At 41.8% G+C, this 23,278-nt stretch overlaps 1 protein-coding gene across 1 annotated transcript in view; it reads left to right on the forward strand.

Moving 5' to 3' along the window:
- The window catches only part of KIF15 (kinesin family member 15), a 46,954-nt gene that overhangs the window by 10,261 nt on the left and 13,415 nt on the right, over positions 1-23,278 (forward strand). Inside the window, 16 exon segments of the mRNA XM_015416387.1 lie at positions 575-666; positions 976-1,185; positions 2,312-2,489; positions 3,379-3,517; positions 6,730-6,871; positions 7,177-7,371; positions 8,790-8,897; positions 9,176-9,281; positions 10,245-10,410; positions 12,722-12,872; positions 14,597-14,682; positions 17,490-17,562; positions 17,729-17,815; positions 19,359-19,463; positions 19,975-20,097; positions 22,002-22,148. Coding sequence (XP_015271873.1) covers positions 575-666; positions 976-1,185; positions 2,312-2,489; positions 3,379-3,517; positions 6,730-6,871; positions 7,177-7,371; positions 8,790-8,897; positions 9,176-9,281; positions 10,245-10,410; positions 12,722-12,872; positions 14,597-14,682; positions 17,490-17,562; positions 17,729-17,815; positions 19,359-19,463; positions 19,975-20,097; positions 22,002-22,148 — 2,108 coding nt within the window.

Below are 23,278 nucleotides of genomic sequence, written 5' to 3' on the forward strand. Positions count from 1 at the left end.
GGCATTTTGTTTCACAAAGTTCAGGGATGCAATCTGTTATCACTATTGATTGCTGATCTCAGGCAGTGCTGCATTTCTAAGCACACTGAGGAACAGCAATCCAGTCCTCCTTGGAAGTGAATCTTAGTATGTTAAATGGGACATACTCCCAACTTAGGTGTGCATATTCTACACTGAAATGCAGAAATAGGCACGCCGATTTACTCTAAGAACATGCACTTAATTCTACACATGATTGGGGCGCAAGTTGAATTTAATAAAGTGGGGCTGGGCTGATTCTTGAATAAATATAGTTAGGATTGTGCTTGGTTTCATGAGATCTAAGCAATTGGCAATCCTTTTGTAGCTGTGGATAGGTATGGTATGAAGCTCTTTGAATATGAGAGCTCTGCAGTCTCCTTGTTCTGGTTAAGAACGTCATCTGTTCTTTATCGGCTTAAACATATTGACTGTGTTGTCAGGAAGACTTCAGCTGAAGTTTATTTTTAAAAATCACAATCTAAGAGCAAGTGTTAGAAAGTAATTCTCTCCAACAGATTTCTGTATTTCATATCTATTTAACCTTCTCTTTAAGCTGCCATTACACATGATGTGGGAAATATGGATTATATGAACAGTTTCCTTGAAGCTATGCTATTCTTGGAAAAATCTGAAAATGAAAGAAAGGTAAGAATAAGGATGATGACAACACTGTCTGAAGAAGGGAGGGCTAAGCAGGAAAACCCTCTGTGCCCCAGCACAAAATGCACTCCTGTTCTGGGAAAAGAATAAACCCTAAAAGCTATATTCTTCTTCTAGAATGATTATATTTTATTTGTAAATAAGCTTGGGTCACCTTGGGGGGGGGAGAAGTGGAAGGATCATTTTAAAAGGGTGGTGCTTTTTATTTAATCATGCCTAACCTTGTTTGGGGAATATATGGACTATTTACATGTTGCTGTTGCTTTTTGCTAAATCAGCAGTCTTTATTTTAAGGTGCTGTTAGATAAAGTTGCCCAGCTAGAAGATCTGTGTGTCAGAAAGGAGAAGTTCATTCAGTCCAATAAAATGATAATTAAATTTAGAGAAGATCACATAACTCGCCTGGAAAAACTACACAAAGAAGCTTATGGCAGCTTTCTGCCCCATGAGCAAGAAGTGATCTTCAGGGAGCTGAAGGAGGAACTGAAGACTCTCAGAGAACAGGTAGCCATTTTTTGTTAATTTCTGCATTGCCTTTTGGCACAAATGTACCCCAAGGTGGCTTGCAATATATGTTAAGCATTAATGTAAAATACAGTTAGAAATAACAAGTGAGGACTCACGAGGAACTTGCGGGTAGGGGGCATCCCATTTGCCCTACCTTTCCTTTCTTCCCTCTCCCCCACTCCTTTCCTTTCATTCATGTCCTTTCATTTTCTGTCTCACTCCACCCCTTCTTCCCTGCCATTCATTCTCCTTGCTTCTGTCACCCCCCTCCCTTTGCTATGCTCCACCCCATCCTTCCCCTTTCCAACCCAGCCCAAACATTTGGCTCCTAAACGTCCCCTCCCCCTCCCCTGCTTGTTTCCAGCCAGCGGAGGAGCGTTGTTTGCCTAGAAGCTATGGGGGGATTCTTTGTTACATTGATGGAAGGGGGCAGTTGGAGGCAGCGGTGTACCCTCCTTCTCCTCCACTTGCCTGAACTCTGCACTGAGGGCATGCAGCTGTGGTGGGGTTCTGCCACAGCTGCATCGTTGTAACCGGGTGGGGGGGTGAGCCTGCTCCTCCCCCTTCTCATCCCCAAAGTGGAGGCAAGCAGAGACTCTTCTCCTCCCCCTGCCTGAAACTTGCCTGAGGGAGAGAGCCAGCAACAGTAGCTGCTGGCCTCCTTCCTCCTGGTCCCCTGTGGTGGCCAGGCAGGTGTGATCATCCCTGTTCCCTTGCTGCTCTCTTCCTTGCATCCCTGTCCTGCATTCAGAGAACAGTCCTCTGAGCTGGCGCAGTCAGCTGTTCTCTGTTTTGGTTTTTTTTTTTCTCTCCCCCCCCCCCCCCCCCAGTCTTTTAGTAGCATTAGGATTTTTCAGCAAGCCTGGGAGTTACCCCAAGTTTGGAAAAAAGTCTTCCTCATTGCCTGTGGTGGCCAGACAATTACAAGCCAATTTCTTCCTGAAGCATATGTACTTTTGTGTTTGCAAGCAGACTCTTTAAAAAGTCCAACAAAATTACTTAGCAAGTCGCTTCTGTTAACTTTCTTTAATTTACAATGTAGCTGTAAAGTGACCTTGTATATTGTGCAGGTGGGGCTTGTAGTATAAACAGATATCTGACTGTTTAACACATGAATATACAGGTCGAGCATCATCCACGAGTTGCAAAATATGCCATGGAGAATCACAGCCTCCGAGAAGAGAACAAACGACTTCGTTCCTTACAGTCGGTAAAGAGAGTCCAGGAAATGGATGCTCAGGCCATGGCAGAACTTGAGAAAGCTTTCTTAGAAGCTTCAAGGAAAGCGTGTCCAAATGGAGGTATGGAAATGAAAGCAATTATTTTATACGTGAAATTTCATTTTAGAAGAGCCGTGCCCCGTTAAACTGCCGTGGTTTTACTCATGAGGACACTTTCTCAAAGCAGTGCCCGCAAAATTCATTGGCACTTTTTTTGGTTTGAGTCCTGTGAGCCTCTACCTGCAGTCTGATGTGAAATAGAAACCAAGCTGGTTTCTGAGAACTAGGCCTGTTCTGAAGGCAGGTTCATTTTCAGCATCTTGATAGCATAATTAGCCAGTGTTGTGAACTCGCTGGCAGGATCGTTCAGAAAGTCGTTCAAAGAACAGGTACAAATAGTTTTAACGTGCCCAGATTTCAGTTCTAGCTTGTTCCCACCTCATCCTCTTGATCACAGGTTCTGAATGTTGTCTCAGAATGGAGATCTGTTTTTGAGGGCTTGGCCAAGCACATCGATGACTCTCAAGCCCAGTGCTGGGACGTTCGCATTCATCACAGCCCCAAGGACTTAATCCATGTCAATTAGGGAGATAGATCTGAGACCATCCATAGAATTCAGAAATATCTGCTTGCCAGAAGTGTTTGGTACAGGATCTGGCATTCGAATAGGAGTGGATAGATTTTTTTTTAAATTGGTAAAAGAATTCTGCAAAATTCTCACAGCAAAAAAAAAAAAACCCACAAAGTGGGGGGGGGGGTCATTCTAGATGTTTAATAAATTATCCATAACTTGAGTAATTTGTCCAAGGAGATTCTTTTCAGGCGATAATGACAGGAAAAAATGCATAGCTTTTGATTCTATTCAGGTTTTATATTTAAATTGAATGAAAATGTAAATGTAATTTATGTTCATCTTTAACACATCTAAAGAGAGCTATGATCTCATTGTGTAATTTTCAATCCCTAACAGGCCAGCAGTTGTGTCCTACCACCATGTCGACAGATAATTCTGCAGCATCAGTTGAAAAGCTAAAGGAACGTCTGCTACACACACAGAGTGAATTGGCAAATTCCCAACAAGAATATGAAGAATTTAAAGCTCTAACAAAGTAAGCTGAACCAGTACACACTAAGATTCTAATACAAAACAACTTGTCAGCAAATATATATTACTGTTTCATTTTCAAGGGTAAAATTCTGTATTCAAAGAAGATTGAGTAATATAATTGTAGAAACATAAAAAGTTAAAAAAGGCTTTAAAAAAACCCCAGTCATTCAGTGAGTTGCTCAAAGTTGGGGTGGGGGGTGGGGGTAAAGTGGCCATTCTGTAATGCGTAGAGAAAATTCTGTCTCTGTCTCTTGGACTGGAAGTGAATACTTGGCATGATAGGGTCCACATCTTGTCTGGTGTACTATTCAATGAAATATTCCCAAATATTTTATTTATTTACAACATTGCTAGCCCATCTTTCTGTCCAATAAGGGGCACCAGGCAATCAACAATTAAAACAGCATAAAAACACAAAACCAATTAAAAACAGAGCTAAAAATACATACATAAAACAAAGTACAGCAAATTAAAACATGAGGCAGGAAGGGGGAACCATTGAGGGAATGCCAGTCAAAACAAAAAAAGTCTTCACCTGATGGCAGAAGACAGACAAATATCCCTGGGAACAGATACATATCCAGTTTGGTATAATGGATGGATAGGGGGTGCAGACTCTAAGCTGGAGAACTTGGTTTGTTTCCCCACTCCTCCACTTGCAGCTGCTGGGTGACCTTGGGCAAGCCACAGTTCTCTCCGAGCTCTGTCAACCCCACCTACCTCACAGGGTGTTTGTTGTGGGGAGAGGAAAGGAAATTGTAAGCTGCTCTGAGACTCTCTTCTTGGAGAGAGTTCCATGGGTTTGGTCCCATAAGTTCCATAGTTTTGGTCCCACAAGTGAAAAAGCCCTCTCTTAGGTTGTGACCTGTCTAGCCTCAGAAAGTGGGGCTACCTAATGCAGAGCCTCAGAGGATGACTGTAGTTCATGTGGCAGTCCTTAAGTATGCCATATAGGGCTTTAAAGGTCAACACTAGCACTTCAGATTGGGCCAGGAAACAAATTGGGAGCCAATGTAGATGGCTATTCAGATCCAGGATTTTTCAGATCCAATAGACCCAAACCAAAAAATACCAGCCCAGTCCTGGGGCTGGCTTGTCTGGGTTTAAACCGGGGCAGCATGAGAAGGCCGCGCAGAGCTGCGCCAGCAGGCAGCTCTCAACTCCCTACTGACCCAGCTGATCTTGGGGTGTTTAAACCAGGCTGTAAAAGAAGCCAGCCACAGCTGAGGCAGCAGGGAACTCAGTCACCCTGGCTGATCCTTGGGCTTCTTTCTGCTGTCCCTTTAAAATTTAAAGGGACTACATAAGCCTGCCCAACAAACAGCTGAGAGGTGGGAGCAATCTGCTCCTGCCTCTCTGTTATTTTCAGTTCTACCCGAAATTCCTGAATATATCTGGGATTTTCTCAGGATTTTCTTTCCCCTGAGAAAACCCAGATACATTTGGGAAGCTGAAATATACCCCCAAAATACTGATAAGATATTTTTTGGGTATATTTTCAGCTCAGGCAAATCTGAATGCACACCTCAGTGATAAGATCCTTATGATCTTATGCAGTTCTGCAGGGCCTGTAAGACGGAGCTCTTCCGCCAGGCTTTCGCATAGGGGCCGCCACTACCCACCACCATCAGTGAGGTGAACAACATCGGGGTGAAGGATGGCCCGGGAAGATCTGCCACAATTTTGCACGATTGATAGTATCAGAGTTATTTGCTTGGGATCAGCTATAGGACAACATCATCCCCAGAGAACTGTTTTTACCATCATTGTATATATTCGGGGACCATCCTGCTTTCAATTGAGTATTAATGTTGTTTGATAATGTTTTTATTGCTTTTATCCTGTTTTATATGGGCTTTGCCCCTTGCAGGCCGCCCTGAGCCCGTTTTGCGGGGAGGGCGGGGTAAAAATCCCAATAAATAAATAAATAAATAAAATGATCTGCAGCATTCCGTATCAGTTGCCACTTCCAAAGACTTCGAGTGCAGCCCTATGTTTAGACCACCATTCACTGACTAAATCTGGATGTCACCAGGGCATTCATCATAGAGGCCAGATCTTCTCTGCCCATGTAAGGCTGCAGCTGGTTAATCAGTCAAAGTTGGTGAAAGGCACTCCTGGATACCTGCTTATTCAGCAGTTGGCCTGCATCCAAGAGTACCCCCAAGTATTGTATACCATATGGAGCACACAGGTTTCGTCATCTTTGAGTTCCTACCATAAAGCCCACCCTGGCTTGGGCCTATAGACGTTTTAGTGGTCTGTAGAGAATGGACTTCCCAGAAATGGAAACCTTTCTGTTTAGGCGGCACTGACAGTGAGTAAAATGAAGAAGGAGACACATTGCTACTCTGAACTGATTAGGAGATGGGAAAAAGAAAGCTGATGCATAAGCTGATTACTGACCCTAATGAAAAAATTACTGACTTAATAAAAAGCTTGGCTGAGGGGAGTAGATGTGATTGGGTACAAGAGAGAGGGCTTTAAGAGGTACAAAAAGAATCCTCAATTGTGGGTTCAAACAGTGCGGGAAAGGTGGCTTTGCATGGATTCTGGCTCGTCTCTTGATTGTGGAGTGGCAAAGATGCTGGTGGAAGGTGAAGTGATGTTAAGGCCTTTCACCAGCTCTCTAGTGCTGGTGCTACAGGTGCTACAGTGAACCCAAGGGAAAACAGCAGCTCCAGAAGGTTGGCTGTCAAGCAGCTTTGGTTGTAATTGCCTCTAATAGGTGAGGCTTCTTCCCCAAGTGGGAAGTGGCTCCTGCTTGTGCCTTGGTGGTAGACAAAAGCTGGTAACACACAATCTTAGCCTTTACTCAGCTCTCTGAGGTTCCTGCTGCTGGCCTTATGGATGCTAGCATGCTTTCAAGCAGCATCGGTTATTTGAGCCCACTTTCATAGTTCAGACTTGACCTAAATGTCCTTTCTCTTGGGAGCCGCAGCTATGTTACTTTCCTCATTAGATTGCCTTCCAAATGTGAAAAATATTGGACTCTTTGAGTGATCTCTTCAGAAGTAAGGAGCACATCCTAGTCTGCTGTTCTGGAGCAAAACATGAAAATTAAACGTTTCATATTTGCAAAGGTGTGAAATTCTTGCGGTGCCACTAAGGCGCCACTGGACCACAAAGGTTTGGTCTCTAAGGTACCACTGGACTGTTCTACTGCAGATCAAAGTAGTTTCCCTCTGAAATTATATTCCTTTTTGTAAATAGGAAGAAGACTAGAGAACTGGAGTTGGAAGTTCAGTCCCTACAGACGGCAAACCAGCATCTTGAGAGAATTTTTGAAGCAACCAAGGCTTGCAAACGCCAGGAAGTTTCTCAACTTAACAGAATGCACAGAGAAACCTTAAAGGTATGAAATAATGTTGATGACAATGAGATGCTGCTAATTTAGGGAAGATGAATGAGTTGAGGAAAACCAGACAAGTTAAGTTATATCTCTGGAAAATAATCTTTTTCAAAATAATTTGTACAAGAATCTGTCAGAATTGCACATGGTAAAAATTCATGTTTGGAATATTAACACTGTTACTAAACTAGGTTATGGGGTGAGCTTTAACTAATTGTAGCCATATGTATGTCATTCATATATACTCAAGGTATCCCTATAGTTGTTTTATATTTGTGTAAATAGGGGTTATTTTGTGCCTTTTACAGAACATAACTACTCCAACTAAAGCTTATCAACTAAGATCTCGGTTGGTTACCCGACTAACTCCTGAAATGTTGAGCCAGGAGTCTATTGATATTCAAAGCCCAGGAGAGATGGATGATATTTTGAATGAACCAATGCCTCCTGAGATGAATGAACAGGCTTATGAGGCTGTTGCAGAAGAGCTAAGATTAGTGCAGGTAAAGTGTCAAAAAATTAAAATGCGGACTTTTAAAAACTGAAATAGTGGTTTCGTTGAGAAGCTGTAGATCGAATCCCAACAGCTTTTCCACTGGCAGAAGAGTGACCCATTATGCCAGGAATCATGGGACCTGTTTGGCCAAAAGCCACATGGGGCAGGGATGAGGGGATTTGGGTGAGATAAGTGGGAAAGCTGGTAGGATCCAGCCCAGTATTTCTTAATTGGTTTGATGCTATAAGTTAAAATTAAAGTCTGAACAGATAGGGTTAGATCAATGTCTCTGTCAGACTTTTCTGAAGTTCTTTTCTGAAAATGACAACAAAAGATATTCCAAAGGAACCAATGACATACAATTGTTAGTCCTCTGCAAAAAAAATCTAAATGAAGAATTTATGTTAATTAAGTTACTGCTAGCTGTTTTTCTCTTGAACCTTTTGTATTATTTGGTCAGCTTCCACCTAGATCCACAATGCTCTTTCTCTTGGACAGTGATTTTCAAGGGTACCTGAAGGCTTTCTTAGGGGTGCCTGGTAGTGCTGATCCTGCACTCTTTGGGATTTGCCAAAAGCCTGACTGAGCAACCATCCAGTTTGGGGGGGGAAATCTTTGTATGTCTGAGTTTTCCTAGGGTGTGCTTCTAGTCAAGGGAGTAAGTATCTCTCAGGTGCTTACTCTTTGTTAGAATAAAATCCGGCCTGTTAAAAAATAATACGGTAGAGGGGTGAGAAGAAGAGTTGGATTTGTACCCCGCCCTTCACTCGGAGTCTCAGAGTGACTTACAGTCTCCTTCCCATCTTCTCCTCACAACAGATACTCTGTGAGGTAGGTGGGGCTGAGAGAGCTCTGAGAGAATTGCTCCTGAGAAAATAGCTCTGAGAGAACTGTGACTGACCAAAGGCCAGCTAGCTGCGTGTGGAGGAGTGGGGAATCAAACCTGGTTCTCCAGAATAGAGTCCGCTACTCTTAATTACTACACCAAACTGGCTTAGCACCTCTGATACTTTTGAACTGTTTCCTCTGGGCTTCAGCGAGTCCATAAAGAGTACCATTCCTGATGCTTGTTCTGTTGACCTGCCTCACTTTCATTGTTACGATCTGCCATTTCGGCAAAGAAATAGCACTAGTATTTGTTTGAGCCATGTTAGTTCTTAGATCTACTCCTGATTGCTCTCAGTTTTAAAAATGTAGGCATATTTCCACATTGATGTAGAAAACTTGGGGGGAGGGGGAGGGTTTGAAGTCTTGGGAGAGTATACAACCCACGGGGTTTTGAATCATGTTACATGTATTATCTAGGTAAAGATACATATGGATCACCCCTCAAAGGAATGGACAAAGTTATGGTACGATAACAGTTAAATAACTGTTCTTGAATTATAATTACATTTTAACTTTTTCCAATTTCCCCTGTTGCAGGAACAGTTAAGCACTTTTCAGATCAAGGTAGATGAGGAAGAAAGTAAAAATATAAAACTTCAGCAGCTTGTTTATAAACTGGAGAGCCGTTATACACAGATACAAGAGGTGAGAGATCCACTGAATGGGCTTGGTAGAAGGACTGAAGAGTTGGGGTTAATGGTTCGCTGATTTGACAGACAGCTTCATTGTTTGCTTAAGCCATGTTTTTGCATGAAGACTTGGTCACGTTTTCGCTTGTTCCCTTGCAACCCCAAGGCTAATCAACCAGCTGTTTTCAGCTGACAAATACTAGGCAATGCTCTCTGTCTTTATAGATTTCCTGTCTTACGTATTCCTATACTGCAATGTCCATTACTGACTTCCCTTTTTTTTCTTACCTGAAGCTTTTGTCATCTGAAAGAAATGAATGGCAAACTGAAAAGCAAGGGTTTCTTGAAAAGATAGGCACTCTTGAAAAGCAGTATGAGGATTCTCAGTGCAAGGCTGACAGTAAGTCTGTATGGTGATTTTAATTTTTTCCAGTTTCACTGTTTTTAGAGTAGCGATACAGCTTCATGGTGCACTGATTTGGGCAGTAGCCTTAAAGGGAGTGGGTCATCCAGTGTATTCCAACTCTTGAACTGCAGCTTTGTATAATTACAACATTCACAGTTTTTTGGTTAAATAGTTATAAAGGCTTGTGCTATCTGATTACCATACTTACTGAAGAAGTGTAATACGAAACAGGGGCACATCCAGATTCCAGTATCTGTTCTGCATGCAAGATTTCCTCTAATTTGAATTTCTGAATGTAGTTCTTGGCTTGTAATATAATACAATGTATTGTCTTTAGGCAAGGTTTGTAATCTAAATGGAATAGTTACACTCTTTCACAGCATGTGCTTTGGCATTTTTTGTTCTGGTTACTTTACACTGTGGTTCCCTTTTTATTACTAATTTTAATGCTTTCATTGGGCCAAAATCTATTTCTGATGTCTGAAAATGCTGTTTGAGATCAGAGAAGATAAAATTGGGTAGCCCACAGTCCAAAACAGACTGGTTGCCACAAAAGTCTGGCAAAAGGACAGCCTTTACCTTCAGAATGGGGGATGTGGGATTTGAATACAGGATAGTTTTTAAAAAAATGAAATATAGGAAAGTTTACTGGGCTAGACAGAATTTCTGAGAGAAGCCTTTAATAGCAGCAGAGTGGATCTATGCTTGCAGAACAAAAGCTGAGTTCTCTACTTTCGTAATACAACAGCACACACTTTTTGAAGTGCATGCAGTATTCACTATTCTGCTGAGGCAATCTTTTGCATCTTCCACAATCTTATGAGACTAATGGAGTTTGAACCTGCACATATATTGCCTTAGTTTTTCAGGGTGGTGTTGCATGATCAAAGTACTATTAATAGCTACTTGACAACTTTTGCAGTTCGTGGATTTTAGAGGATTTTGTGTGTTTAACAGTACTGAAGAGTGAAGTCCATGACTTGCGGATTGTTCTGCAGTCTGCAGATAAGGAGCTGTCTTCTGTAAAAACAGAGTATGATGCTTTCAGACAAAAGCAGGAAAAAGAAATCAGTGAACTTTCTATGCGCCACATGAACGTACAACTTCAGCTTGATAGCGTCAGGTAGGTTAACATCATAACAAATCTGTTACAGCACAAGCTTATTGGGCCTGACTTTTGATTCAGTTGGGAGTACATCTCTTTGAAGTGTGCATAAGATGGTAGCCTTAACCTTCCTCATGAGAATACCTTCTGAGAGTCCAACTGAATACTGGCCTAGCTTCATCTCACTGTTGGCAAACTTATTCTGCTTATGCTGAGCTTGCCTTGCAAGGCTGGTCTGGAAACTGGCACTTTCCAGATGTTAAATCATGGTTTTGTGTTATGTCTGAACAGGGTCTGCGTGTGTATACTGTCATGTGTTTGCTATTTCACTGGTATATTGACTGACTACTTTTCTCCTTAATGGAACCCAAAGCAGCTTACAAGTACAATAAAAAGTTCAAACTTAACATACCCAAACAAGACAAGAACAAACTGTATCCTGGGGCTCAGTCTGGTCTGGAACTGAATGGGCCAGTTCTCTGCAGCCACATGTGATGACCACAAAAATACATGTTTGTGTTGTATGATGATAAACATGGTTTGCTTCTTTCAACAATGCTATCCATGTAGGGGGAAAATGATATTGTTTAGGATTAGAACTTTGTTGCAGCTTTTTAACAGTATTGACCCTTTTTAAGGATCTAGTGCGTGTTGGAGTTTGAATTTACAATACTTAAAACTCTTCCTAGATCTCTGAAAGAGTGATTTTGATTCTAATTTTACAGCACTAAGTTTGAGAGTTTGCTACGCAGTTGAAGAAGGATCAAAATCCTGCACTGGCCCAAATAAGACTTACAGTGAAAGTTCAAGTTAATGTTAATAGCAATTTATTGTTATATTTTCCAATTGAATTAAGGTTTTAAAAAGGCTCCCTCTTTTTCAAAAGAGATACTCATATATAGTGCTGCCTTGTCATATCAGACGACAGCAGTTTAATGTCAATTGACCTTCAGAACACTTCACGTTGATATGCTCTATTAACTTTGGCTTAGATTGGGGTTCTTCTTAAGAAAGATTAGTGTACTGGGATACGAGCAATCATTTATTCTAAAAGATATGCTCGTTTGCTGCAACAATATGTGGTGTTGAAAATATAACAGCTTATATGGAATGAAGCACATATGGCAGAGAAGACTGCTAGAATAGCTCAGTGGTATCGTTTGTCTAAGCCCTGGTGTTTTAAATACCCAAGTGGTGATTATTTATATTCAAAAGAATCTCTTTACTGGCAAAAACCTCTAATATTTTAATAAAATCTGATTGGGCTAGTGTTCTTAAAGGCAATATTTAAGCAAAATCAAGAAACCAATTTCTGTCTAACATAACTTTAATAGCATCAATTGTGTTTAAATGCTGTAAAGAGCAAGGAATCACGGCTACTGTCCAGAAAGGTTTACTGCCTATATAAGGGGCTTTCAGATTGTGTTCCAGAGCTCGGAGCAACTTGGAATGATAGGAACTCCTCAGTGGGGTCAGTAATGACTGAAAAGCTTCTCCGAAATACAGTTTGCCTGCTGCTACTGATCCTCAGCTGCAGTATGCAGCCACAAGAGAGTGCCGTCTGTATTCAATGGTGTGGTGGCTGTGAAGCTGATGGTGCTATCTGAAGCAGTGTTGTACCTTTCTACACCCATTAATTTTAGTGAACTTAGAAAGGTAACTGCTTAGGATGGCACTGTAAGATGCCTAGCCCTTGTTTTGCTTTGATGTATGCCGTTAATTGGAGCTGCGGTGGCTCAAGTGGTTAAGACGCTGAACTGCAGGCTGTGGAAGGTCAGTAGTTCAGCAGTTCGAGACCCGGGTGCCGCATGATGGAGTGAGCTCCCATCTCTAGTTCCAGCTCCTGCCAACCTAGCAGTTTGAAAGCAAGAAATTGCAAGTAGATAAATAGGTACCACTTTGGTGGGAAGGTAACAGCGTTCCGTGCGCCTTGGTGTTTAGTCATGCCGGCCACATGACCACGGAAACATCTTCGGACAGCGCTGGCTCTTCGGCTTTGAAACGGAGATGAGCACCGCAACCCTAGAGTCGGATTCGACTGGCTTTCGAGCAAGGGAACATTTACCTTTGCCTTTAATTCACTCATGCCACAGAAGCCTTTGGAACTGGAATTGTTTCTTCCACAAACTGATATGGAAAATGGAGAGGGCGGGTGGAAATTACAGATTGATACATTACATTGCATTAAGTAAGGAAGGCTTTTTTTAAGTTGAATGTGGGTTTTAAAGAATTGATGGTTGACTGCCCCACGTAAAATAACTGAATTCAGAAGGCCTATGCAAGAGCCCATAACCTGAAGATTAACAATGTAAACATTCTTCCACTGAAGGCTGGAATATGAAAGAGTTCTTGAAGCAAAGACAAGCCTGCAAGATGACTATGACAATCTCCAGGAAATATCAAAGTTTGAGACTGACCAGTTGACTCAACAGCTCATTGAAAGCAAGCAGGAAAGTGAAGCGCAGAAAAGTGCATTTCAAGTAAGTGAGGAATAGTATGCAGAATTAACCTTTAATTCTTTGATCTATACAATATAGATTTACAAGTGGGATTTGTAATTTACTGTGATGGAAAAGGGGGTAGAGGAGTGGGCCTGCTCTGGTCCACTCCATCCACAAGGAGAGTCAACTAATGTGCGCCAAGACATTCATCTGTGCTTTGCGTGCACGCACACACACACACTCTTGGAGGAGGAATGGGATAGAGGGTGCCCTTGGAGGAATAGCCGCTTGCCAACTACCTGCCTTCCCCTGGCTCTTCTCTTCAGATAGTGTGTTTGAGACGGTGGAGGTCTATGTGGTACAGAGAACCACTACCAGCATCCAAAGTTATAAAGTGTTTATTAAAAGAAAATATTTATAAGTATACTTTTAGCACAACACCAGATCTGAGCAAGGAAAACAAACGGAATTGGTAAAAAAAACCCCACAAATCCTCTGTCCCTCTCACTATACATGCCATAACTGATGTTAAAATAGGACAGGCTCTTTTAGCTTAGCTGTTCTAGTTCTCTACAGAGTTCCCATTTGTAAGGAATACCTGTCATTGCGAAGAGTCAGACTCGACTGTGCAACTGGACAACAACAACAACAGTTCAGTACTATTCTTTTTCTTATATCCCATTGCTTGTGCCTTAAGAGTGGCTCCTGCCCAGCTCACACTCTTTGTAACTTGAGCAGTTTACTAAAATTGGAGTGTTTTGCTACCTTCTGGTGTCTGCAGTTACTTACTGGAGTGCATGCAGATATCCTCAGAGGAGAACCTGGGGAGCTGAAAAGCCTCTGGTAAAAGGTCTAGCGCTCTTGAGGCTCCTGGCTGGCCCAGGTGGCTGTGGTTTTAGCTCTCTAGGACCATACACCATTACCTTTCCAAGACTCTCTAGGCTCTCTAGGACCAGACATCATTACCTTTAAGGTTTCTCCCTGGGAAGCACATGGTCAATATGGCTGCTTCAGGAGTTAAGAGTCCTGTGCAGTGTTCCCTCTAAGCTGAGTTCGTGTGAGCTACCTCATAGTTTTTTAGCCTTCGGCTCACACATTTTTGTCTTAGCTCAGGAAGGAGGGCTCCAGAGCCAACTCATTTATGCAGCAGCCAAATCCCTCGCTCACAACTTTAACGCCTGTAGCTCACAAAGCAGAATTTTTGCTCACAAGACTCCACAGCTTAGAGGGAACATTGGTCCTGTGTTCTCTCATTGCCTGAGCATCCCAAAAAGAAAAGAAAAATCTATTTCCTGTTGCCAGAAGGTTTTATCAAATCTCTGTCTTCTCCCACTTGACCCTGGTCAGCCCAGATCAAGGTGGCTTTTCCTGTTGTCTCCAGGAATCTACTTCTCCGGCCTCTCTAGAATTTGACACCCCCAACTTTCTGCTCCCTGCCTGAAGGGAGGTGGGGAAGCATGACCATCCCTTTGTCTAAATCCATTAGGATTTGTATGAAGGTGGGTTGAGGTACACTTGAACTAACTTCCCCCTACTCCTTCCTGCCCGTTCAGAGAAAAGGGGGGCAAAAGCTTTAAAGCTCCAAGCAGAGGTTAGCTGCTTGCCAGGAGAAAATGCATTTTGTCACAGATGCTAGAAATCATATCTAAATCAAAACTTGCCAGATGTATAGTCATATGCCATGATACAAATGTTGTTGAGCCTTAAATTGAGAACTCAAAATGTTGCAGATGTTCTAAACTTTTTAACAATATTTATTTTAGAATCTCTTAGTCCTGCTGGAAAGTGAAAAGGAACACAATCAGAAATTGACAATGCAGTTACAGGAAGATAAAGAACTTAATTCCATGTAAGTATTGTTTAACTTCATTTCCATTTGAGCTTACTTACATCATTTGCTAATATTTAAATTAATAGTTATTACATAATGATGTTTTCCATGCATTCACATACGTAACAGTTTGTGAAGAAAATCTCTGAAATATGCTGTGGCATTAGACCACCTTCAGTGGGTGCTATCCTGCAAATGGGCAAGATCAACTACTGCCCCACACACATGCTTGTGCAATGGTCTGCCTGAGGAGGTCAGGAGACTCCCATGCCTCTGTGATTCCCATGCCTCTACATGCAGCTGCTGATGTGACCTTGGGTCAGTCATAAGTTTTTTTAGAGTTGTTCTCTCAAGGGCAGTTCTTGAGAGCTCTCTCAGCCCCACCTACCTCACAGGGTGTCTGTTGTGGGGAGGGGAAGAGATTGTAAACTGCTCTGAGACTCCTTCAGGTAGTGAAGTGAGTGGTATAAATCCAATCTCCTCCTCCCTCCCCCCGCCCCCGAAACTGCAAGTCATTAAGTTCCCAGAGAGAAGCATCTGTGATTTTATTAGGCCTCAAGCCTGAACCAAAGTGGAAAGCTAAGTTTGAAAGGCCAAGAAACTGCTGGAAAGGCGAATTTCTTGACGTACCCCTAGAGGGCAAATAACAGCTGTGGAAGGAGCTGTTTGCAAACTGGGAAAGAATTAACCCCAGATACCCTCACATGTCACACCGTGAGTCTAAATGTTTGTCTTTTTTTCTTGGAATCACACCACCCACCCCTGTGACTGCTTTCACAGGGAAAAAACATTAAAGATCCTGTTGCAGATCCTACTGCATGGTATGTCTTTTGACTTTGGTAGGGTCGTATGTGCACGGTAGTCTGTGGCCTCCGGGGCAACCAAATGTGTTTCTCCTGCTTATTTGACATGGGAGATAACTGAGACCCATCATGTTCCCCCAAGAGCGCTGTGATCGGGGAGTCTCGACCTCCTTGAGGTGCCGGGCCCCTGAGATATTAAACTTGCCCTAACCAAGGCCAGGGCGTTTTCGGTGGCGGCTCCTACCTGGTGGAATGAGCTCCCGGTGGAGATCCGGGCCCTGCGGGACCTTGTACAGTTCCACAGGGCCTGCAAGATGGAGCTCTTCCGCCAGGCTTTTGAGTAGGAGCCGCCGCCGTCACTATACCACCATCGTGATTCGACCCTACCATCTACCTGATCTGGGAGGGGGGTAGATGCCGCCCTGATGAGGAACAGCACTCCTGGCGCTCACGCTAGTGCAACACCGGCCGCCAGTGAGGGACACTGTACATCTTGGGGAATTTAGTGATCTGTAAAGCACCATTTTAGTTCGTATGTATTTAATGTTTTAAAGGTACTTATATTGTATGTTGTATATGGTATATTGTATGTATTCAATGTTTTAATGTTATTTTACTTCGGCATCGCTGCTTGTTCGCCGCCCTGGGCCGCTTGGGTAGGGCGGGATATAAATCCCAAGTAAATAAAATAAAATAAATAAATGTTCTAGTGGTGTGTTTCTATGTAAGAGCCAGCTGGCACAAGCGGCTTGAACTCAGCTAGATTTTGTAGTGGGAAGCTGTAGATAGTGGAGTAGAGGGCAGCACTGGGGGAGCCTGGACAAGGTTGCCTGTAAAGCAAACGTAAACCAAAGTACAGCTTGATGTAACGTGCCTTGAAGGTAAGGATGGTTTTAGGTAAATGTATGTTGACAACAGCACTGTAGAGCAGGTGTAGATGTGAATGGGAGGTAAGAGGGAGGGGGATAGCGTTTACAGAAGAATATACTTAAAGTCGCAGAGAGCAGAACTTGGTGTGATTTTTAGTATCCAAGATCTCCATTCACATGAAGTATTTCTTTTCTAGAAATGTAAAGCAACCTAGGCGTGTAAAAATTGTCCTGGAGAATTTTACTGCTGCTATATCTAGATCCATCAGATTACTGGAGAGATTTTAGTAATGCATGATGGGCTGTACCCAAAGATTCCATGCCACTAATGGAGGAGTTTTCCTTCAGTGAAAGGAGTGTGTTCCACTGGAGGAATGTTTCTTGCACCAGAGGAAGGTTCCACCCTTAGTATGGAACAGACCCTGTAGATCCAGCTGTGTAAGCAAAAGCATTTAAAAGACTTAGGGCTTTCAGTCAATGAGAGAATTTCTAATTGGTCAATTAGCAGACTAATCAATTCTAAATGTGCATATTATGCAGCCATCCCTATATGTGATTCCTTGAGACACTGAAGAGAGTATAAGCGACCTAACTTATTAATAAGGAAACTGTTGGGAAGAAAAGCCAACTGTAATTTATTTATGTATTTATTTTGCGCATTTTTACCCCGCCCTCCCCGCGAGCGGGCTCAGGGCGGCTTACAGAGGGCGCGAGCCCATATATAAAACTCAATAAAACACTAAAATTTCTTTTTTGTTCTTTCTTATAGCAACACACTGGAACTAAAATAGCTTCAGAAATAAACAAATGGGCCCTTAAGCTTGCAGCCCTACTGATTAAATGACTAAAGCTTTGGTTGAGAGTTTTGTGTTCTGTAGCTCTATTAATAATATAAATTGTTTTTATTATAAAATGGCTTCCCTTTGTGGAAGATGCTTGGTTGCTTCAAGGAGCAAGTGATAACTTAAGCGCCTCTACGATGGCTCAGGCTGCAGAGGGATGAGCGGGCTGCTTCCCTGGCAAACAAAAGCAATAATATTTTAATAGCAGTTATAAACACGACCATCCTGCAAAGTTTATTCCTTATTAGAGCATTCATTTCTGTTGTTATGAATGACGGTTCCTAAGAGAAGTTAATTCCTTTCTCTTGTAGAGACTTGCTGAGACCTGAAACTACACAACTAGAGAAACCATCATGTGAAATGATGCCAAGATGTGACCAACAGGTACAATGGTGTATATTCACAATTTGAATACTGAAAACCTGAATTTACAAATAATGGCATGTGGTGGCTGCATTTGCAAATCCAATTTATATCTTCCGCCACCTTAATTTTATTTAATGCACAATTTGAGAGAACAAATGAAAGATGCAAATAACTTCTTTTAAAGGAAATAAAGCTGCAGAAACTAGAGCAAGACTTGATTGCTGCTGAAGACCTTATTGCCTCCCTGCGTAAGACAAACGCTGCTGATAAGGTATGCCTATAGTTTGTGTGCATTCATCCTTCTCCAGCCTGTAAAGTAAGTTGCCTTTCTTCTCCAGAGCTAGAGGTTTGTGCAGGTCCAGCTGCAAAGATTTCATATTAAAATATATATATAATTTTGCTTAATATTAATATGGACAGTAAAGTGCAAAATGATTTCATTTATTGACTAGTGCTTCCAATCAGCTTTATCTGCTAAAAAAATAATATGAGAAAGCAAAGGGAATCGAACTTGGAAATAGTTCACAATTTATTCAATTAAATTGAATGCCATCAAAATCAACCTTCCTCAGTTGGGGGGGTATCTCTCCTAATGTGATCATATCCTGTCAGTCTCTGGATCTCAGATTTCTCCTTTGCTCTGGTTTAGGGAGTGGAGATGGGAGGAGCATGAGCAAATCTTACCTGTCCATTATCCATTTGGCTTATCATAGGCTACAAGGACTAGCCTGTCACTACCTCTCCGAATAGCCTTTTACATTACATTGATTAGGAGGTGTAGAAATGGAATGGGAAGACATCAGAGATGACCTGACCCAAATAGAAACGCACATGACTACCTCAGAGAAGCTTGCTGTCTACTGGTGACTGATAGAATTAAATTTTGGGCTCCACTTAACTGTGGCTAACTTTTAAACTTCTGAAGCGAGTAGCATCCATTTGTGGAGTGAGATGTGATAAAAATCCACGTAACACATCTCAGTATAGGATAGGTGTAAGCAAACATACTAGAAGAAGAAGAAGAGATTGGATTTATATCCCACCCTTCATTTGGAGTCTCAGAGCGACTTACATTCTCCTTTCCCTTCCCCTCTCCACAACAGACACCCTGTGAGGCAGGTGAGGCTGAGAGAGCTCTTTTGAGAACTGCTCTTTCAGAACGGCTCTGACAGAGCTATGGCTTGCCCAAGGTCATCCAGCAGCTGTAAGTAGAGGAGTGGGGAATCAAACCTGGTTCTCCCAGAGTAGAGTCCACGCTCTTAACCACTACACTAGTAGCAGAAGTGTTATACCTCTGATGTAAGAGCTATAGTTCCAACACATGGGTGGTCACTTGACTGTTTAATAGTGCTGGGATGACAAATTTAATTCCTTATGGGGGGGGAACTTGCTCAGTTATCAGATTGGAAAGTGCCTGATTGGTACAAGTAGCTTGATTATTTTCTATTCCATTTTTTTACATATGTACAATACTTATGCTTTGTTTCAGACTTCTGGAATCCTAGTACTATTACTTGCTTATCAGATGTCTTTTTCTATCGATTGCACTGTCTTAACACTGAAATTTGCCTTGAGTCTCAGTGAGGAAGGCAGACTATAAACAAACAAAACAAACTCTCTTCTTGCACCACGGTTACCATTTTAAAGCTTCACAAAGCAGTGTGGTGTTTTTAGCCAATTGTCTGTAATATGTCATCTTGATGCTAATCCAAGGAGATGGGAACAAATATCTGGAATGACTCTGTTGTAGACATTCGGAAGTGTGAATGCCTTAGCGAAACTAAAACGAATACATTTTTTTTTCTGTTTCTTAGGAAGTTGTGACAGACCTGATGAGCCAGATCCAAAAGATGAGGCTGTCTGTCAGTCAGAAGACAGAGTGCATAGAAAGGTTGACAAGAGAGCTGGATGACCTAAATGTATGTTTCATTCTTTCCCAAATGGCCTAAAGAGTGTGGGGTGCAGCAACAACAGAAACTTAACTGTTTCTGCAGCAATTGATACTGAATGCTTTTGATTCCGTGAGCATTTTTGGAGAGTGAACTGTGATTTGGAGCACCTCTGTAGATTAGGAGGCTACCATACTGACTCTGAATAATGCATTTTAGAGCAGATATGTGTTCAGAAGCGTAAAGGAAATGTAGGAGAATCTCATTAATAGATAAATGTATGGCTAGTCGCCTCCATCTTAGAACACAGTTTTGCTATCTGTTCTTCTTGCATCATAGCTGGTGACATGATGAGTGATTTTTCCAAGTCTTCTCCAGTCTTTTTCCTCCAGTCTTCTAATTGCGGTGAACTTAGTTTGGATTTGTGATGTGGTACGTGTTTGAATGGATACGTTCAGCAGTTTATCAACCAGTTTACAATGTTTCAGGTCTAATACATGAGTTTTTCTTTTGTCCTAACTTTTCATTCTTATTTCCTTAGAATAAGTATAATTCTGCTTTAGCTATGAAAGAAGAAAGCAAAGCAGTTATAGAGATGCAGAAAATACAGATTGAAGAGTTGAGAGAGGCTGCAGAGAGACTGCAGATTGCTGACAATATTGAGGTAAGACCGGTGTCCTCTCACTCTGTGCATACCTTTAATGGCTAACTGGTTGAAAGAATTTGTATAAAATGTCTTATACGGAAATCGCGTAGCTCATAATAGAAATCATGTAGCTAGAACAGGAAGTGTGCAACATACTCTTTCTTGATTCAGGTATTCTTGCTGAAGTATTGATGCTTCAGCTTCACTGTTTTAAAAATCAAATTTCAGATCCTTCTGGTTTTAGTTAAGGTACTTAGTCGGTGACAGTCAACGCTAGTGAAAAGACCACTAGGCTCTCTGTTCCTTCTAAGTTTCTGCTGGCATGTTCCTGTTAATCATGTGCATTGAATATTCTTATTCTTACCTTGTGCAAGAGAGCCTTATTCCAAATTTCCAGAAAAGGTGACTTGCCAGTAACTTAGGGAACATTCCTAATAATATCTACTCAAACGTATGCCCCATGTTATTCAATAGGGCTTACTCCCAGGAAACTGCCCTTATAATTGCAGCCTTGTTCTATCCAGTGGAAGCATAGCTGAACTGGAACTTGAAGCTAGATGCAACACTATGTTCAACTCGCACCTCTCTCTGCAGAACAAATTGGGTTTTACCAGTCAAACAAAAAGTACCCTGTTTTCCCGAAAATAAGACCTACCCCCAAAATAAGCCCTAGCAGGATTTCTATGCATTTGTGGTATAAGCCCTAGTGTGTCTTCTTGAAAAAAAATAAATATAAGACTGTCTTATTTTCGGGGAAACACAGTAGAGTACGTAAGGCTGGCAATAGTGGGGTCTGACTGCTATCATCACTATGAGTTCTGCAAAAAACTGATAGCTCCTAACCTACCAGTTGCTCTCTGGCTCCTGTGGAGTACTTCATGCATCTCCTTGAAGACCCAGGACAAGATCTGTTCTAGGCTTTTTAAAAAGTTGTTATTTCATGGGATGTTTCTCTGTGCTGCTAAGCTGATAGGTTCATTTCTGGTGCTCTTCCTAGTTCACAAGGCAAAACTTTATAACATGCTGGGGGGTTGCTGTTTGGGATATTTTTCATTACTGAGCTCTCATTAAAGGAAAGGTTGGCAAGTGCTAGATTAACTAGGGGAATTGTGTAGGGCATACTGCCTTTCATAGATTTCAGAAACAGTGACTTACTTCCAGCCCAGGGCTGCTTAGCTGTATTCTTACTGGTCTCCTGCAAAATTATTATTGAAGGAGGAGTTTGCACATTTATTGCAGTCACAGGAGTACTTTATTTCCTTCCCACCTTAAAAAAATCCCACATATACTGTAGCAATAATGATGTGGCTGCTGCTGTGTGACACAAGAGGTGGTGGTGAGTGGCTTTCAACTCCGGAGCAAGGGAGTTAAATGTTCCCTTGTGCTGGTCTTTGGTTGCCTTGTACCAGTTCCTGTGGTTTTGCTGTACGGTAGTAATTAGGCAAACAGGCACCTCTTTGTGAACAGTCTGGGTGAACAGTTATATAGAATTAGAGCTTCCATGAACTGTTAACTATTCCATACTGTGTAGACAAAGGCAGCTGAAGTATATCCACGCAACATTCTGAACTGAAATAGGATAGGCTTGTTTTGGTTCTTTCAAAACCTGTTTGCTTGTGCAAGAGTTGTACTTCCATTGACTTAAAGGGTATAGCTCTGCGTAGGATGGCACTGTCACTGAAACAAACTTCTCTTGACTAGGCTGACTGTTGTCCCCACAGGTTAGTAATCGATAGTGTAGAAAATGTACTTAATGTACAAATTGCTATAGCACTGAGCTATAGCAAAATTAACCTGTGTAACTTTGTAGACACTGCCGTTGAACCAACTGCATTTTGAAGGGTAAGAACAAGAAAAATGGGGGGACAGTGAAGGCTGTTGCCAGTCACTGGGTTATTTCTTTCTTTGCTGCTGTTGTATAGAGGGAGCTTCTTTGCGAAGATTTGAACCACACTTCTGAGCAGCTAAGCAAGTTAACGGAAGCTTCCAAAAAACATGCAACGCTTCTTCAGTGTGCACAAGAAGACCTGATCAGAAAAGAAGCAATAATCCAAGAACTTCAGGAACAGGTAAGTTTATGGTGGTGGTGTTTTGTTTTGTTTTTAAGGCAAGGAGCATATGTTGTTGACTGGCATGCATCCATGTCTAATTTGTATTAGCTTTTACTACGTAGGAAATCCTAAGCAGAGTTACATCCTGCGAAATCCACTGAAGTTAAACTGTCACTGGGCAGCATAAGTTGCATGCAGCTACTGAGACAAACCATTGGCCCTAGTTGAATGTTCACAAAAAGGATAGATGCTCTCCTGTGGCCCCAAGGCCTAAACAAACAGACAGATGACTTTGTAGCATGTGGACTGGTTTACTTCTTCCAAGGCTGCATGCTGTATCTAGGCATCTTTCTGCAGTGTTCCTGGGTCTGTGAACAGCCTTATGGCAGAAGGTAAGATGACCACTTTTTGTCTCCTTCTACCTTTCTGATGTCGAACACTGCTAATTTCAGCTGTTGATACTTACATGTAATGATAGCTGTTGAAAAATATGTAGAATAAGCAAGAATAACTTAAGACCTTTCTTTGTTTGAGCAACCCACAAACCATGAAGTCACAGCAATGTGTAATGTGAGGATGCTTCCTCTGGCATTCAATATGTACAAGACCCAGTCTTGTGACTTTAAGGGAAAATGAGAAGTCTGTTTATTTATCTCAGATCAATATGAAAACCTTGTTTTCCCAGCCAATAATCCCTCAGTGTTTTAATAAACAACTTTATTTAAAAGTAATCGAACTAAACATGAGAATATAACATACACACATCACACTGGCATACCTAAAAGCTTGGGAGTATGTGGCATTCCTAGTCTACCTAAATTAAAATCTAATAAATCCAAGTTCCAGGTCTCTTACCAAAGGCATATGAGCAAAAGGTATCTTCACTGAATCCAGATCTGAGAAGTTCATACATCACATGGTGCTGGGAGCATATATAGAGTGAGTGTGTGGAGAAACATGTCCTGCTGAATTTCATTATGTTCCTCTGAGTATACCAGTGATACCTTCTGCAAACTGCGAAAGCTTAGTGCAAGTTGCCAGCCCCAGTGTTAGTGTTCTTTTTCCTGGGATTTATGCTGGCAAGCAGCTATTCATAAGAAACTACTTCCACTATTATCAGAACTGAATAAACTAGTTGAATAAACTTA

This window comes from Gekko japonicus, unplaced genomic scaffold (genome assembly GCF_001447785.1).
Source record: "Gekko japonicus isolate JY-2015 unplaced genomic scaffold, Gekko_japonicus_V1.1 scaffold1504, whole genome shotgun sequence".
NCBI lineage: Eukaryota > Metazoa > Chordata > Lepidosauria > Squamata > Gekkonidae > Gekko > Gekko japonicus.